Below are 17,970 nucleotides of genomic sequence, written 5' to 3'. Positions count from 1 at the left end.
TAATCAGAGTGCATCAGTGTCAGTGCAGTACTCACCATCCAACACCTCTTCAGGGAACTCCTCCAGAAGGTGCTCCAGATTCTGCTGGGCCCTCCCATACAATCCAGAGAAAAGATAGTTGGCCAGCTCAGTGCAGCCTACATTGTACCTGCTGTCAACTCCTGAAATGGATCACAACACATTAATATGCATCTTCTGTTAAGGCAAGATCTGTATTCTCTTAACTGACATGGGCTGATTATTGGGCGTGGGAGCAGAGTAAGAATGCTCAATTTTCACTGTTGTTACATTTAAAATATCGTTTAAGATTTTTTATTTATTTTAATGCCGCCCTAGACACTGATCGGTGTGTTCTGATCAATAAAATACTTTGTGAAGTAACTGCATTCTCTACGTCCATTTGGTACTGTTATGCTGTTTTTAGAAGAGTGCTTAGTTTTCACTGTTGATAAGATAAGATAATCTTTATTGTCAACACGTGGAAATTTCCCTTCGGCTTCACAAGTTGGTTAAAAACACATCACAGCAAATCACAAAAAAATATGAAAAATAAAAACACACAACATGCAGAGTGCAAACAACAATAATGGTCACAGTTCCATAGTAGTGTTTACGAGTTTAGCAGAGCTATTGCATATGGTCTGAAAAACTTTTTGTAAATGTTCTTGATTGCTGCAGCGCTTCTATAGCGTCTTCCCAATGGCATTTTCATGAATTCTTTAAAGAGGGGATGAACTTGATCGAACACAGTTTTTCAACCTTTTTGTTTCACCTGCATTTTATATGTACATCCCAATACTCTCTGCTCTACACTTTAAGTTTCAAATAAGTGTGAACCCATAGTCATATCGCATCACTACCAAAATATTTGGCATGAATATCGAGGTATGAAATTTTGCCCAGATCATGCAGCCCTGCCATTTAGATAGTCAGCAAGAAACTTAAAGTATATGGCACATAAACCTGAGTAGCAATTTTTATTATAATCACTTTCTGGACGTTTAAACTGCTGGGGCCAAATTGACCCCAACTGATGGAAAAACAATTAGAAAATCTGAAGATAAGGAGGATTTGATTTTAAAATTGAAACTTACCAAGAGAGCACAGGATGCCATCAGGAGTGGCAGAGTCGCCTCCACAGAGCAGGGACTGGACATGACGCAGACGGCAACAGCTGAGAAAGTTAACGACAGACATGACAGATTTTTATCGATAACTTATCAATAAGATGGATCGTTAATTAGATAAAAGAAAACGGTCTAAGATAGCTTATGCATTCACGTTGGCGGTGTTTGCAATACATATTTAATTAGCACTGGGCATCATCAGTAGCTGTTACAGTTTTTTTCCATTCGCTTTTTCCAGTATAATGAAACTGGGATCCACTTTGTCATCATCTTCACCTCCAAACCACAGCAGAAGTTTTCTTTTGCAAATGTGTTCATACCTTTTCATTGGATTCACACATTTTTCAGGCTCTTTTGCACAACACTTCTCACATGTGTCATTTACATGGCCCTGACTCCATTGACTTCACTGTGGTAGTCAAAAGCAAAACATCTGCTCACAGCTGATAGAAATGACCTGCATCACTATGAAATCACTAGTGCACCTGCACCACTACCCTTTCCACCAATCACCATTCACCAATCAATCAGTATGCACCTACAAAAAAGGGGCCTATAAATTGTATTCTGTATTTTTTTTTCCAACTCCTTTGAGTTTTTCTGTGTAATACTGTATGTGACTTACCGTATTTCAGTTTTTCCCATCAATACAGTATAATTTCACTTCAAAGTCTTTCTGAGTTTGGATGCAATTCTTTACTGTAAGTTCACATTTGAATGTGTAGCTCACAGGAGAACCTGGTTCAAACTGATAGCTGTATTTTGTATTCTGCTGTCAGCTGTGTTACAGTATAGTAAAGCTGATAGAAGAAATCTACTCATTTGGGCAGAAGTTGAGTTGTTTGAGGGAAATATTGGATTTTGCTACTTGCTTTACAATATGTAACTATGTAAATTGTCAAAAATATGACTGCAATACACACAGGAGAAAAGTAAGGTTGAACCTGCTCAGTCTGAAAAGGGTGTGTTGCATTTTGGTGTTGAGTATGAAGTGAGTGAGTGGATTAGTTGTATTGGGCAGTGACAAAATGTGCTTTTGCTGCATGTCTGAAATGTTTTGTCATGGTAAGAGCCTTTAGCAAACAAAATGTGTTATTTTGGGAAGTGCGCCTCTCATTAGGCCTATGGATTCACTGTTTTGATACCAGCATTTCTGAGTTGACAAAGGAGGTAAAGCGATTGAAAAAAACTGTAACTGCCATTGTTATTTGAAGGATTGGCTCTCTGGGCACGATGAAAGGAAAGAAAAATGTATCTTAGCTAAATAACGTTAGTCTTTTAAACAGCTTGTTAACATTAAAAAATTAGCTAACTAGCTATTCGTAACTGCCGTTGGAGCCGTCAAGTAATAACGGACAGCTGTTGGCGCTAACGTTAGCCATGCTAGCTCGCAAGCATCATTTGAGCGTCGTTTTCCGTAAACATAAATCGACATTAACGTTACCTGACAGCCGGGTTCATTCCCGGGTACTTCCCGTTAACTCTCCGCATATTCGCCATTGTAATTACTGCTACGCTGGACGGAATAAACGTTTAAAATGACACGACGGTATTTTCAGGCCGAATGCATCTTCTCCATCACCCTGGAGAATGTCTACACAAGATAGCGTAGCAACCGACGGAACCATTCCACATTTAGGGGTGTGAGGAATCCGTGTTATTATTATTTGTCGAGGGAACCTTGACTACATCCACCATATATGATTATAATTTCGTTTTTAAACTTATTAATATAGCGATGTATATCATATAGGACCATTCAAGGTTCATAATAGGAAATTTAATTAAACCGCACTGTCGCACCACCCCTTTTCGCGCGGTGGTACCGTCTTGTTTTGAGGCGTTTTGACAGCGCGCAGCAGCACAGCCGGGGCGATGGTGCAATCCGTCAGTAATCTCAGTCAGTGCCTGTGCAGGGTCTCAGTGCATGTCCATTTTACAGCGCAGGCCTCAACATAAAAACCTAATTCCACCCTCCTCTTTTTTTTTTTTTTTTAAATGATAGATAGATAGATAGATAGATACTTTATTCATCCCGCAGGAAATTCACATTTTTTTTTCAGCAGTATCCACAGATTACAGATTAAGTAAAATAAAAAAACAGAAAAAAAGAATAAGATCTAAGTACAACAGAATAAGATCTGAGTACAACAGAATAACCTAAGTACAACCCAGTGTGCAAAAAGCAATGTGCAACAAAAACAAAACAAAACAGAAAAAACCGTGTGCATGGGTGTATAAAATGTGCATAGAGGTAGGTCAATGTGCAAATTTCGAAGAAAGAAGAAATGTACAGTATACACATGATAAATAGCAGTAAGCAATATAAACACTATAAACAAGGATTATAAAAAGATAGGAATATGAACAATTTCAACAGAAGTATTAACAGTTAAACAGAAGTAATAACAGTTAAGCAGCAGTGGAAAATAACCTAACCTGAAGAACACACGCTCCGACCGAGGTTCAGAGTTAGTGTGAAACCATGAGACCAAGACCGTCGACAGAACCTGACGCCCGGTACTGGGAATTCAGGAACTGTCAGACTTGATCCAGCCTTATGGAATCACCCCTTCCCCTCCAGTCTTTATGTGTTATCTACCAGTATTGCAGTATGTGTATAATGAGTTATTTCCTCCGGGTGGAGTTAAAAAGCCGCATGGCGTGGGGGAGGAATGATTTCCTCAGTCTGTCGGTGGAGCAGGACAGTGACAGCAGCCTGTCACATTTTGATCAGATCTTGCTGATTCCATGCCAATGGGCGATTTAAGGTTTTTTGTGAAATAATAGCCAATTTTGTTTAAAACTGTTGCATGTTCTCATTGTGAATATGTATTTCCACACTGATTCGGGCCCAGCCGAATTTCAAATTGCATGTCATGCCCCTAAGATAACAACTTATCTATCTATGTGGTTTGTAGCCTGTGTATGAACAACATGGCAGGTTCAGCAATAAATAAAGCAGAAACAATCACAGGATGTATTCTGGCTCCACTGTGGAGAAAGCTGTACTTAATGGATTTAGGAAAGGAAAAGGAAACTGAGCAAGTTGATGTGGGCTTTGGTAATTCTTGTGCACTGGCTTTGATTGCCTCAGATATGATTACTTAGATTTGGATTGTCGAACCTTCACTCTTTGTGTTCTATTTCTCTGTGTGTATGTGTGTGTGTGTGTGTGTGTGTGTGTGTGTGTGTGTGTGTGTGTGTGGACACCTACTATAGAATTTAGGCCAACATGAACCCCCTCACATACACAGAAACACACACACACACATATTGTCTTGTGACCAAAACAATGCTTGCAAACTCACTGTACTGAAATCCAACAAAACCTACCGGACAGAATGAAATGTCAAATAGTTTCCAGCACACATGCATGATCTCAGGCATGAGGAAGAAGCAGTAACCTGCAGTCATGGATGACCTGCAGTTGTGACTCCAGGTTGCATTGTGGAATGCAGTTCCTTGACTACAACAAAACTGTGTGTCACATGTTAAATGCTGTGAGCAGGAAGCATCTCTCTTTATACCCTCATACTACTCGTTTCAAGCCAGAGAGTCCAGTTTCACATTCTATTTTGAGCCAAAAAGGAAAAGACATGTCCCACAGTGAGTAATTCTTTAGTATATACACAAAATCTTTGATTCGTATTTGTATGTATTTATTAATGTGATGTATATTATGAACTGTAATGCAAGGGTGACTTTCTCTGTTAGTCACTGGAAGAGCTGGGAAGCAACAGCTTGCATGTAATGGGATTGCAGTAAATAATTCAGACAATGAAACAGGTGATGAGCAATTTGTAATAGGATACATTTTGAAAGAGTATGTCTCTGTTCGTTGCTTGCAGACGGCACAACTGACATGAGGCAGATGCTGGTGGTCATGTCCATGGAGGAGGAATGGTCCTCTCTGAAATCTTTACTCCAGAAAGGTCAGCTGGAGTGTTCTAGTTCACTGGGACCAAATCAAGTCTGTGGTGTGACACTGGATGGCAGAGAGATGAGCTTGATCTATCCTGTTTTAAAGCAAGACATGACAGAGGAGGACTTCTGCCGGGCGATAGAGAGCTGCATTAAGACTTCCACCCATGGAATCAGTTCATTTTTGCTGCTGATCCAAGGTGGACATTATACAAAGACAGAGAGACGAATAATGGAGATGCTGCAGGGATGTTTGGGATGGAGGCTTTACAATATCTCATAGTTATCTCTTTGGAAGAAGGAAAGGTTGTTGATGTGTTAGATGATGCCCTCCTGGAACTGATAAATGTGTGTGACGGAAGGTACTGCCGCATCTCTGGCTCACCGGCAACAGCAGACGAGCTCGGTACACTGCTTGAGATGGTCGACTACATGCTGGCTGAAAGTGGTGCGTGTGGTTACACTGAGAACATGCTCAGCGAAGCTAAGAGGAGGAGCACAGAGGATACAGCCTTGAAGATGTTGAAACAGAAGGTCCAGGAGGCTGAGGGGAAGGAGCAGGCCTTCAACCAACTGATGGAAGAACGAGAGAAAAAAAGAGCAACCGAGGTGGAGGAACTGAAGGCTAAGCACGCTGAGGAGAGGAGGAAGGAGGCGGCTGAGAAAAGGCAACATGATACAAAGAGAGAGAGCCTTGAAGAGGCAGTGAGAAGTCATTTAGCCATGTTACAGCTGCAGACGAACACTAATGGTAAGATTTAAAAAAGTGTGTCCAACCAAACTGTTTTTCTGCATAAGCAGTCATTTTCCCAAGATCCTTTTTTTTTTTTTTTTTTTTTTTTTAGCCATATCACAAGCCATTAGCTTTCAGGATAAAGGAAAATTCAAACTTATAACATCACTTTCCCAAACCCCAAACACCTAGATTCATACAAAAGAATATACTAGATGCTGAATTTAGTTACAAGAACATTTCTGTGCAAACTATTCTCAACCATATCATGTGGCCCAGTTTGCTTTTTCACCTGTTTTGAGAGTTATTAAAACTTAAAACAGCTATGGGGAATCAAAAGATCTCAAAAAATTCTTAGGAAACTGTCTGCTTTCAGAAAATGTCTAAGAACAGGACAGGTAATGAACATGGAAATGCCCTCTAATATGGAGGACATAATGATGAGGCCCACTAGGGGGCGATACAGTTATAGTCATATCGCCGACCATCACTGGTAGTCTAATTTACACATCTAATTTATAAATCAGCCTGCATGTGAATATGTAGAACTGACTGAATGTGAAGTATGACATTGCTGAAAAAATAGTTTGCATTTCATCAAACATTTCCCATGATGAGTTAAAGTTTAAAGCAGTTTTAAAGTTCTGGTGTTTACAAGATAGTGGATAGATTTTCCACCTTCCTTTAAACTATTTCATTCTCTCTTCTTTTTGAAAATGTGTACTAAGAGCCATTTTCTTTTTCTTTTTGGACACAAGCTGATGATGTGAGGAGAACTTCAGTCATCCTGCTGGGCCTCTCTGGCAGTGGGAAATCCTCAGCTGGAAATCTCATTCTGGAGAGGGCAGGTAATCAATACTCAATTAATGAGCCTTGCCGCAGTGCCCCACAGCCAACCTTGGCTTGTGAGAGAAAGGAGGTGTTGGCAGAGGGGGGGCGGCTCACGCTGGTGGACACCCCTGAGCTGTGGGACGAGGATGGGACGGAGAACCTGGAGTTGGTCAAGGACTGCCTGGCTCTGGCCCTCCCAGGACCCCACGTCTTCCTGCTGGTGCTCCAGGTGGGGCGCTTCACCCAGGGGGAGAGCGAGATGCTGGGGCACCTGCAGAAGATCTTTGGAAAAGAGTTTGCAGAGCACACAATCATCCTGTTCACGCGCTGTGACAGCAGCCAGCACAGGGCTCAGAGAATCAACGACTACGTGGCCAACGCCCATGTGAGCCTACAGGATCTGGTCCGGAAGTGCGGGAGCCGTTATTATGTGCTGAACGTCACCAAGTCCCAGAGCGCTCTGAGCTACCCACAGGTGAAGGACCTGCTCGCAGGCGTCAACAAGCTGGTGGCTTCACACGGCGGACACTGCTACTCCACTAAGAGATTTTCTGTGGAAGAGCTGAAGGAGAGGAAGAAAGTGATGGAGGAAAGAAACTAGGTGGTGTCAGATGCAAATTGCTTATTGTGATATTCTTGATTTCTATGCTGGCGTAAAAGCTTTGCATCTTGTGTCAGAAATCTCAAGCCATAGCAGGTGCTAACATGTTCTGGAGAGCTGGCTGTGCTCAAATAATCTTAAAATAATCCACAAAATCTTACTGTGATACAGTGAACTATCTTGTCTTTAGCCCTGATCTCTACTCCAAAGTTGTGTCTTCAGAAGATTTGATTCTTTTCACATGCAAGCAAGCATTTTTTTGGCCACGCAACTGATGGTAAAGTTACCCAGTGTAGTTTGTGACCTAGTGCACACTTAGGAAAACCAGACCCCCAAAATATTCCAAAGTAAGGCTTTACAAATGTCTTTTGAGGCAGAAAACGTTCTCAGTATGTTTATTAGGCCTCAAGAATACAGCGTGTTTTGATGAGATTTTTTTTTTTTTATGTAAACAAAACCAAGTGTGTTTTCATGGAAAATCAATGACTAATAGCTACTCTCAACAGTTGCCTTTACTACATACATTGGCCAGTGTACAATTCAGACATGTTAACAATACACTGATAATTACTGCTAATAAACAAAACATTCACTGAATTCTTTTGACACAGCTATGTCTTATATTTACAAAGACAATCAGATGTTTACAGCTGTTGCTCCCCAAGTGCTGATGACCTCCAGTATGGCTGCCAAAGGGTTTAGCTGAGAGCCCCACACAAGGATGCTGACACTCAGACTATTGAGACAGACCAATGGGAAAAAAAAAAAAAAAAAAAAAAAAAACACAAGGGAGAGACAATTCTTTTTATTTGATTCTACTCAATGAAATAATGATGTGGTTGATTTTATGGCGTTGTGGGGACTTTCTTAAACATGCATCGACTCATGAAGCGGAACAACGGAGGAGGTATAACTCATTTTTTTGATCAGCGCAGAGAAAAGTGGGAGGGAGAGAAAGTACAGCTGCAGATTTTCATTTATTTTGGAACTTTCCCATTTGGTACGAGCGCACCGGTCTGACATGTTTATGAGATTCAGTGTGATTGCTCAATTGTTACAGCTTGAAACACCATTCTTCAAAAGCACTCACTTGCCAAAAAACTGCCGCGAAAGAACGATGCAGTTCCATAAAACAGAGTGTGATTAATGATGTTAAGATTTCGTTGTGGTTGTTAATGAGTTAGTGTATTTTAATATTTCATTTATACAGTAATTAACTGTCCTGTGACTTAACTGACGCACATGAAAATCATCATCCACATTATTTCCAGGTAATGTGCTGTATCACTGTTCATCTCTGTAATCATTACATTTTTTTTTCTTAAAGTTACATTTAACTTCATCTTTATACTATTAAAGGCCTTTAATGTCGTTTTATCTTCTCCTTTTCATGCTGCGTGTGAAAAATGTTGTGCTGGAGGGTTGAGAGACACCAGATAAATCAAGAGAGACGAGACATGTCGGTGTAATAAACAGTTTTAATGATTTCTTGATAAGATGCATTGATAATAGGTTGAGAAATATAATATTATCATGCTTAATCTATTCATAGCTTGTGTGGAGGCCATTTGCTGCACCTTCTCTAGTACTGCTTGCAAATATGCAATAGTTTCTTTCATAACGTTGCTGTGTTGAGATACCCAACATTTGAGTGATGAGTGACTTTGCAGGATTGTAGTGGAAACAAAAACAACAACATAGTAATGCCTGAGCTTGTTTATGATCTGGTAATCTGGATTACAGGGTCATAGTGCTGTTAATCCACTCGGTGTAGTGGGAGATGATGGTGTATATTCCAGGCTTTTTGACTTTGCCGCACTTCTTCCCTCCATTCGAAGTGATGCCCACAACCACCCCGTTGTAAAGCAGAGGACCTCCCGAGTCACCCTGAAAGACATCAAACACACACACACACACACACACACACACACACACACACACACACACACACACACACTCAATTTTAGTGTTCAAAGCTGCACCAGACAATGCGTGCTGACAGCTCCAGATGGGAGCAGGAGGTAGCTGTGAGTTTATTAAAAAGGGCACACAGCCTATAACTTTAGAAGATACCAAAGGAATAGGAGATGAAAAATCCAAATATAGGTTTGTGTTTTGCTCTTAAGTTTTGATTTGTCACTTCCTGTGGTTGAAGAAGTGGCCATGCAACTGTACACTTCCTCGTAAATTAAAATCTAACCTAGAATACCTTTAAAAATATTATTCCTATGTGCTGGTTATGTTTTACATGAATTTCTGTGGTTTGTACCTGCCTAGAAATAGAGGGCAAAAAACATCACACTCGACCAAGGCTACTGAAGTGAGTCTCTACAATTAAACTGACAACGCAGAAGACTAAAAATAAAGAGTGTGCATGTTCAAGGGCATTTTGATGTCATTTTTTTTAATTTTATGGGCTTGTGCCAGCTTTCCTGAGAGCAACTTCGATTGGTTTTGCCACAAACATGCCAAAGGGAATGACACTAAAGTATTTTTGATGTCAATTTATACATATGGTTTTTAGCTTTGAGTTGACATACTACAGGTTAATTTCAGGAGAATGAAGTCCTTGAATCATCACGTATGATCAACACACATGATTCAAGAGAGGAGAGGTTAAAAAAAAACCTTACATCACAAGTGTCTTCTGTCTTATATGGGTGAGGACACGGGTCTGCACACACTTTGTATGCACACATCATGTTGCCGGTCAGCTTCCTGCCGTAGTAGTCGCTGCGTGCGCACCGAACCCGGTTGAACACCTGGATGAACACCTCTTTGAGCCTGTCCGTTCTGCCGTCCAGGTTGTTGGTGGACCCCCAGCCGGCTGAGTCCACCTCTGCGTCTGTGTCAGGGTTTGTGCCGCCTTCTCGCAGGTATTCGACTGTTTTCACGGCTTCGGTGGCCACAGTGGGACGATCCAACTGGAGATAACAGAGGACAGAGGACAGACATTAACAAGTACCCCCTTTTCTATTGTTCTTTTTTTCTACCAAACTCAAAAGCTTCCTTTAGCCTCTTACTAAACAATAAAACCATCATCCACCAAAATATCACAGTGATGTTGCAGAAAAGAACATGAAAAAAGCGTGCTCTGCATTGCAAAATGAGTTGCAAAATTACCTTAATCAGTGCAATGTCGTTATCATAATTTGTCATGCTGAAACTTGGGTGATTGTAAACGTTCAAAATGTCAAAGTTTTGTTTTGTCTCCTCGGCGGCCGTCAGGGAATGGGCACCCAAGACCACCGTCCTTCCATTGGGCCTGTGAAAACAGCACAGTGATGCAGTACTACAAAGATATTTTCAACATTTAGTCTTGTATAGTGAACATGCATCCCTTATATTACCAAGTGAACATTAAGACCCCCCCTCAAAATTTTGTCATATACTCAAAAATTGCGATGCATCTGGAAATTTTGTTTGAAAATGAGATTAACAAAAATCTAATAACATTGTTGGCGAGATAAAACCGTTTCATTTGTGTTTTTTGTTTGTGTTTTATTGAGTTTTGTGTGTGTGTGTGTGTGTGTGTGTGAAGTTGTTAAGAGGACAGCCCAATATTTTCTTGGGCTGTCCTCTGGCGTCACACACATGACATTTTCATATATTTTTCCATTTCTCTGATCAAGTCATCCTGCTGAAAACACGGCCTACTCACTCGCCAGACGGCAGACAGTGCGCTGCGGTCATCACCCACTGATCTGCCACCAGAAACCCTCCGCATTCGTGTTTCATGTTTTCTCCCTCCGCGACCTGGATGGAAGCCATGTAGGGGCGCGAGTGTGGCGCTGCCTCTCTGCCCCCCATTATACCCTCACCTGAAATGATCAAATCACACACAAACACAAAAACCTGAGCATTATCATTTAATTTAGGAAGCTGTGGCAACCATCTGCACAAGTAAAATGACAGATTTCCTATGTCAAAAGGAACAAAACTATTGTCAAACTAGGTGCTAGTGTTTTAGCATTTCTGTTTTGATAAGTCAAATCAGGTGAGAGAAAGTATTACATGCCAAAAAGTACAAAGTCATAATCACGAGGGCATTTAGAGGACTGGCAACACAGGGAGAATAGTTTCAGAATAATGACGCGTTTTAACATTGCATATTGGATAATCACAAAATATACAGCAGGTACAATCAGCTGAAAGTACAAGTAAACATGTTGCACCTCAGTAAATGCAAAACAAAATAGCACTACATGCCATAAATGCATAAGAATTGCAGTGAGGTCATTAGTAAAATACAAATCAGAAAGTCAGTAAACGAGAAACGCTGGCAGAGCAAACTCACTCGGTGAAATGAGAGCAAAAAGCACGACAGCAGCAGCAGCAACAGCCACGAGCAGCCGGTTCTCTGAGGCCATGGTGTCGGTCTGACTTGACCGAAAGCAGCAGCACGGGTGTTTTAAAGGCTTCCACTCGAAAGGGAGGAAGGATAAATCAAGATGATGTAGTGCCAGGCATTAGTGGGAGGCAGACAATCCTCTTGTTCCCTGTTTCCTGTGAAGAAAAACAGGAAAGAAAACATTTACTGCAGGCCTGTCCTGAAGACCTACTTTACTTTTATAGGCAGAGGAAGAGGTGGAAGCAGCTAATTATGTTTACTCATGTTGCTGTAACTGAGAAGCTTTTTTTGTGGAGTTTTTGAGTCACTTTTACTTTCACCTCAGTACATTTTTGATTTAGTTTTGTCCGTTTTAAATCAAATCCATTACACAGAGCAAATGATCAGTGACAGATTGTGGAGCCTTTCACAATAAAAGCTCAGTCAGCAAAGATGAGAGGGGGAACCTGCTTCTGCTTTGCTGATTCTGCTTTCTGTCATTTCCAGATTTCACAATAAAAGCTGCACCATGAACAACTGCAGCGAGGACCATTTAGACTCAACTGGTGAAAAATGTGGAATAAGTGTGGAAAAAAGGGGAAAATATCAACGAGTTGGCCTGACGATGAGTCCCCAGCTTATTCCATGTGTTAGCTGAGTCAACAGGGTCCTCACCTCAGTTGAGCGTAATGTCCCTTTAAAAGCGTGTAGTGTGCAGCGTGTTCTCTCCCCTTCTTTTCTAACTGCATAGAAAAGATCCCAGCTAACACAGTTACTGTTTGGAAAAAGGCCAGGACATTTGAAATGAGATGCTTTTTACTTTTACTGTAGTAGATTTTTACTGCACTACTTCTACTTCTACTGCAGTCAGATACCAGCAGAGGAACAGTTACTTCTACTTCTACTGCAGTCAAATACCAGCAGAGTGACAGTACTTCTACTTCTACTGCAGTCACATACCAGCAGAGGAACAGTACTTCTACTTCTACTGCAGTCAAATACCAGCAGAGTGACAGTACTTCTACTTCTACTGCAGTCACATACCAGCAGAGGAACAGTACTTCTACTTCTACTGCAGTCACATACCAGCAGAGGAACAGTACTTCTACTTCTACTCCAGTCAAATACCAGCAGAGGAACAGTACTTCTACTTGAGTAGCAGTTTGTAATATTCTTCCCATCACTGTTTATAGGTCATTTCCCACATTTTAATTTGTAATTTCTTTATTTTTTTTGACATTGACACATGCCAACTGGTGGACACTTTAATTTAAAGCACCTACAAGGAGTGCACTTTTTTAAGAATATATATGTATATATATGTATAATATCAATTTATAGTACAGTATGTTCCCCAGGGAGGCAAACTACTAACCCTGCTTGTATTAATGTGATAGAAATTCCCTAAAGGCACTGTCAGCAGGCAGATAGTAACTAAATGTCTCATCCTCGAGGCATTTTTATGTTACATCCTCGTCTGCGGGTGAAGTTTGGATCAGAGGAGAGCAAGAACACACACATCCCAATCCTCAACAGCGTGTTCTGGACACAATCCAAAATATAAAGGAAGAAATATGAGGTGCCTCCCGGGCCAGAACTGGTTCTCTACCTCATATATATATATACATTTGCTGGCTTCCAAGGTGTATGAATGCACTGATGACACTTTAGGAAATGTTGGTTCCTTGACAATTGTTCCCGGTGAAGCCGCCTGACGTTGCATAACGCCGAGCTCTGGAACAACGCTTGACCTTGTGCACCACAACACGGCACTCACAGGAAAAAGGACGTTCTCTTCTTCTCTTCTGCCCGTAAATGCAGCGGGAAAAACATGAAACACAGCCAATCTAGGGCAAAGAAATCACGTGCACAAAACACACACACACACACACACACACACACACACACACTTGTAAGACCTCCACTCAAAACGAATACACCGTGTGCCATTTTTAAAAATGATTGCCCTTGCTTTAAATAAACCACCCAGAATGTTCAATATTTATTTGCTGTTTGGTCATAAAATATCATCAGATGATAAGCTTGACTAGTGCATGTTGTAGTGCATGTGCACACACACACACACACACACACACACACACACACACACACACACACACACACACACACATAAACCCAATACTGAAAAAAGCACTCCTCCTGGATTTAATTTCTCGAATCAGTCTAGAATACTCAACATGTCTTTGAAATGAAGTTGCAAAAATGAGAATATTATGCTGAAATGAGTTTTAACACATGGATACATTTGTTTTGGTATTAACTGCATATATACAATCTGAATATGTAACAAGAAAATAAATGAACGAATGAATGAATGAATAAATGAAGGTAACTTGTGGAAAACACACACACACACACACACACACACACACACACACACACACACACAAACCCCGATCAGTCGTGTGAATATGTTGGTCACAGTCTTTGATATTTCTCTTTCTGACACTTGACCAGCATTTTTTTTTCTTTTTTTGTGTGTAGTTCCTACATTAAAACTGAGCAAAACACAGCCCAGTCATACTTTATGACAGCCTAAATGTCTTTTTCCCACAGCCTGTAGAGTTCTTAAAGTGCTTGAGGTCGCTGAGCAATTCTGTAGAAAAGTTGTTTCGTAACTTTTGATTGCATTTGATGATGGCTTGTCACTCTGGAAACGCTGATTTTTAAGCAGGCAATGCCTTCGCTTCCTTATCTGATCTCTGAGCCGTCCCAAGTCAGATTGCTGATGTACATCTGTGTTGATGAGGGAAGCCAAGGTTAGAGTGTCTCAGTTTTGTGAGTACAAGCAGCTCTTCTTATTATTTACTTATGGCTTACCTAGTATATAACATGGTGAAAGTCCAGTGATCTGCAGTGTGAATGTATTTGCTGCACTAAGCAACATCTGACTGTAAAAATACATTTGCTCCACTAGCCTGAATCACAAAGTGGGTCCATACAAGACAAGAGCATTCCATCACTGCTGACGGAGAACCCATAAATTCACCCTAAATCTCAAAAATGAAATATTGCTGTTGGCTCCTGTCCCTATTCATAAGCAGCCATCCATTATTTATGAATATATTAACCCAGTTCAGTGCCAGCTGCACCTGAGCAGAGACAGGTGATGTGAGGGAATTCCTCGCCTCCCTCAACACCTTCTGACAAAAGAGAAGAAAGCCCAGACATGAACAGACCCAGACGGCAGACATCTCCCCCTCCAGACTTCATTAGGGAGGTGACAAAAGATTGATAACACGCTGTGCTGGGACACAGGAACAGGAAGTGAGCGTCATCGTCCCGTCTGAGGCCACCGAGGAGCACGCGGAGTCAGAATCATTTTATTTGGCATTTGAGTTCGGTGCAGATACTGGTGCACAGATATATGATTGTAACGGTTTCCAAAAGCACAGATGATACTGATAAATGATTCAAAGATGACAGGACCTCACATACTGTACAAAGAACGCAGCTGCTTACTGCTGTTTGTGGTGTAATACGAGCACCCCAAAATAATCTGTCATATATTGTACACATCCTTAATTGAACTGGAATGAAAAACTTATCGGAGGTAATGTGCATCACCGAAACAGACGAAATGTTTTTGTAATATTCATCAATAACAGAAACGACTGCCCAGAAAGTTGTTATTAGAGATCTAAACATTTATTAAAGGCTGTGGTTCTTTGGCTCCGCCCATTTTGGTTTAACTCAGCCAATGAGGTTCCTTCTGCCTCCACAGCATCTCTGACTAAACTAAACCCTGCAGTCTGCCTGTGTTTTGACACGACAGTCCTGCTCACAGCGTGTTAATAAATCTTCCTCGGTCTGGGAGAGTGTCTCTGTGGCTGAATTCATTTGAAGCGAAGTCACATGAGGATGAGGCTCTGCTCGAGACCTCGTTAGGCAGATATAACCATGAGGGGAAAAAAAAAAAAAAATACCTGTGGTATTTTGTTGCAGGTGATGTGGGTTCAAAACAGGTCTGCTGTACTGTGACGTCCCTCCAGGCAGTGAAGTGAGGAAGAGGAAATCGTCCATGATGAATTACCTCTGTTATAACTGTATTGTGGATGTTCTGTCTGATTTAGTTTGTGCAGGTGATGCCAAACCACCACATACAGCCTGTAAAATTATGAATGCATTTCTATGGAATTGTACGGAAAGCCTGGTCATGTTGCAAAGAAGAACTGGTTTACTTTCAACAGCGACTGGCCACAGGGGTGTGGGCATGGCGTGGGAAGGATTAATGTTTGGTGAATATGCAACTTGTGGAACTGGTTTTATGTTGCAATTCCACGGCTGAATAGCGGAAGTGTTATTTAACATGTGTTACTGTTAATTACTGTTACTGTTAATTTGTTTACTTGTTGTATTTATGTAAAGTTAAATGTTTCATTTTAATTTGGACCCCAGGAAAAATAGTCTACACCTTGGTGAAGACTAATGGGGATCCTAATATACTCCTAAACTCCTAAACTCCTAATTATCTGTCTTGTAATCCCATGTGGGGTGGGCCATGGATTTTAATGGGATGTCACAAAAATGAGCAGAAATGGAAAAATATTACACACATGATGTACAGAAGTTGCAAGGCTTTCATAAAATGGTGTCAGTGAAGGGAAATGTGCACTTTGCCCAAGCCATAAAAACTTTTTCCTTCATTATCACTAAAAATAAATAAATAAAAATCATTCATTCATTCAAATTCATTGGAGGACATATGTGCTTTACTGAGAGCTTTCTAGACATTATTATCATTATTATTATTATTATTAGTAGTAGTAGTAGTAGTATTCTATGTGGTAGTAGTAGCAGTAGTAGTATTGCACTTTCCAAAGCCACAGTTCATGAAGTGTTCACAGTGTTAGAATAAAGTAAAAAGGGTGAAAACAGAATCAAAGAAAAGAAAACAATGAAACAAAAACGTGTCAAATAGGTTGAGTTTAAAGTCTACAGAACAAAAAAAAAAAAAAAAAACAGTCAGTCAGCAGATCTCAGATTAGTTGGGAGGGATTTTCACAGTTTGGGGTCGGAGTGAGTGACAGAAAACACTCTTTAATAACAATAAGCAACATGTTTCTGTTGGATGACATGAGTGACACATTAGGAGCATATTTACATTTGAGAGTGAGAGCAGGAGCGGCCATGAGGGCATTTAAAGATAAAAGAAGGAAATCCCAAAAAGACTTTAGAGCTGGCATAATACAGTTTGTCATCTGGTTTGTATTAAAAATCTGTACAGTCATATAGAAAAGAATAGAATAGAAGCCTTTATTGTCATTGTGTACATACAATGAAATTGAAAATCAATAGTAAAGAAGTAAGAGATGGTATGGTTATTAAAAAGATCATTTCTGCGGTTTCAAGCCGTTGCGAAGATGTTCCAGCATGTCTTTTCTCTGCTTTGACACAAACTCCCAAGAATTCAGTGATGCAACGCCCCAGGAAACTACTCATGTTTTGAATGAGCCCCGATCGTCTGTATATTTCTCCATAAGAGGCCTCGTTGCACAAATCAGCCAAATTGACGGCTTTGTTTACGGCCATTGTGAACACGCTGACCTCCAGCACCTCTTGACAACCCCAAGGGCCCCGTGCGAGACACCCCGGTATAAAGATGAGGCCCCTAATCCCTCGTCTGCATTGAGACTCTAATTGAGCCTCTGTGCCAATTGTGACTCTCGGTAACCTTTCCTCTACATGCTGCCGGCTCTCGGTTCATGTGTCGGCGCTGCTTCAGTAAATAGTCAGCAGAGGGGGACTGCTGGCATCGCAGGCCGTCCAGTCACCGAGAGGGCGCAGGTTCAATCCCCGCAGCAGCCGGCGTGCCCTGTCAAAGTGTCCCGGAACACCTTCCTCCTCGCCGCAGGAGGCGTTTCAGATAAGAGCGTCACCCAAACGCCTCAAAGTTTAATGTCACATTAATGTGGAGGTTTCTGCCCGTCTCCACACACAGATGGCGGAGCGTCATAAATAGTGGATGAATTGCTCTCTTTCACTTCCAAGTTGGGATTACACCGGCCAAAAAAGATCATGTTGTTATTCTGTTCATGTCAAAAGTACATAAACAGAACTTCATATCCTGTATTAACATGCACCATTGCTAGTTTCGGCTTTAATTAAACTGCTTTTATCACATAATTATAATATTTGAAGCACAGCCATCAGTATATGCTATGGTACTATGTAAATTATCTGTTTGTTTGTTTGTTTTGTTTGCTTGTTTGTAGTTTATCTTACAGTATGCTGTCTGGACGTTTGCCTGCTTACAACATGGAGCCTGGTTTGGTTTTTCCCCCTGAGGTGGGGGCAGAAATCTGAGGTTTTCCTCGGCTGTTGCGGTGTTGCTTCTTGACCTGCACTGCCCTCTGCAGGTACCAACCGCCAGTGAACTGCAGTACATAGGAAAACTGTGAAA

The 17,970-nt window shown here is 41.1% G+C and overlaps 3 protein-coding genes across 3 annotated transcripts in view; 1 reads left to right on the top strand and 2 right to left on the bottom strand.

The window, feature by feature from the left end:
* dnaaf9 (dynein axonemal assembly factor 9) overlaps window positions 1-2,714 on the bottom strand; it is a 31,184-nt gene extending 28,470 nt beyond the window's left edge. Inside the window, exons 1-3 of the mRNA XM_030044170.1 lie at window positions 2,572-2,714; window positions 1,095-1,174; window positions 36-161 (exon numbers count right to left, since the gene is read on the bottom strand). Coding sequence (XP_029900030.1) covers window positions 36-161; window positions 1,095-1,174; window positions 2,572-2,627 — 262 coding nt within the window. The 5' untranslated portion in view covers window positions 2,628-2,714. The remainder of the gene's footprint in view (window positions 1-35; window positions 162-1,094; window positions 1,175-2,571) is intronic.
* Window positions 2,715-4,683: 1,969 nt separating this feature from the next.
* On the top strand, window positions 4,684-7,999 carry LOC115380610 (GTPase IMAP family member 7-like). Its single transcript, XM_030081722.1, has 3 exons — window positions 4,684-4,736; window positions 4,979-5,802; window positions 6,543-7,999. The coding sequence occupies exons 2-3, from the start codon at window positions 5,301-5,303 to the stop codon at window positions 7,214-7,216; spliced, it is 1,176 nt and encodes a 391-aa protein (XP_029937582.1). The 5' UTR covers window positions 4,684-4,736; window positions 4,979-5,300; the 3' UTR covers window positions 7,217-7,999.
* A 661-nt stretch (window positions 8,000-8,660) lies between these two features.
* cfd (complement factor D (adipsin)) lies at window positions 8,661-11,608 on the bottom strand. The gene is made up of 5 exons (XM_030081723.1): window positions 11,514-11,608; window positions 10,878-11,037; window positions 10,340-10,481; window positions 9,850-10,140; window positions 8,661-9,103 (listed from the first exon to the last, which is right to left on the bottom strand). The coding sequence occupies exons 1-5, from the start codon at window positions 11,584-11,586 to the stop codon at window positions 8,954-8,956; spliced, it is 816 nt and encodes a 271-aa protein (XP_029937583.1). The 5' UTR covers window positions 11,587-11,608; the 3' UTR covers window positions 8,661-8,953.
* Window positions 11,609-17,970: the final 6,362 nt, after the last annotated feature.

Source organism: Myripristis murdjan, chromosome 22 (assembly GCF_902150065.1).
Source record: "Myripristis murdjan chromosome 22, fMyrMur1.1, whole genome shotgun sequence".
Lineage (NCBI taxonomy): Eukaryota > Metazoa > Chordata > Actinopteri > Holocentriformes > Holocentridae > Myripristis > Myripristis murdjan.
Note: the sequence above shows the minus strand (reverse complement) of the source record. Positions and strands in the feature narration are given on the sequence as shown.

Bases quoted from the DNA above. Each gene is read 5' to 3' on its own strand.
- LOC115380610 (XM_030081722.1), top strand. From the start codon at position 5,301: ATGTTTGGGATGGAGGCTTTACAATATCTCATAGTTATCTCTTTGGAA. The intron at 5,803-6,542 runs GTAAGATTTAAA...TTTGGACACAAG, and splicing joins GCTGCAGACGAACACTAATG to CTGATGATGTGAGGAGAACT.
- cfd (XM_030081723.1), bottom strand. From the start codon at position 11,586: ATGGCCTCAGAGAACCGGCTGCTCGTGGCTGTTGCTGCTGCTGCTGTC. The intron at 10,141-10,339 runs GTAATTTTGCAA...TGTTATCTCCAG, and splicing joins ACGACATTGCACTGATTAAG to TTGGATCGTCCCACTGTGGC. The intron at 9,104-9,849 runs GTAAGGTTTTTT...GATGTCTTTCAG, and splicing joins AGACAGAAGACACTTGTGAT to GGTGACTCGGGAGGTCCTCT.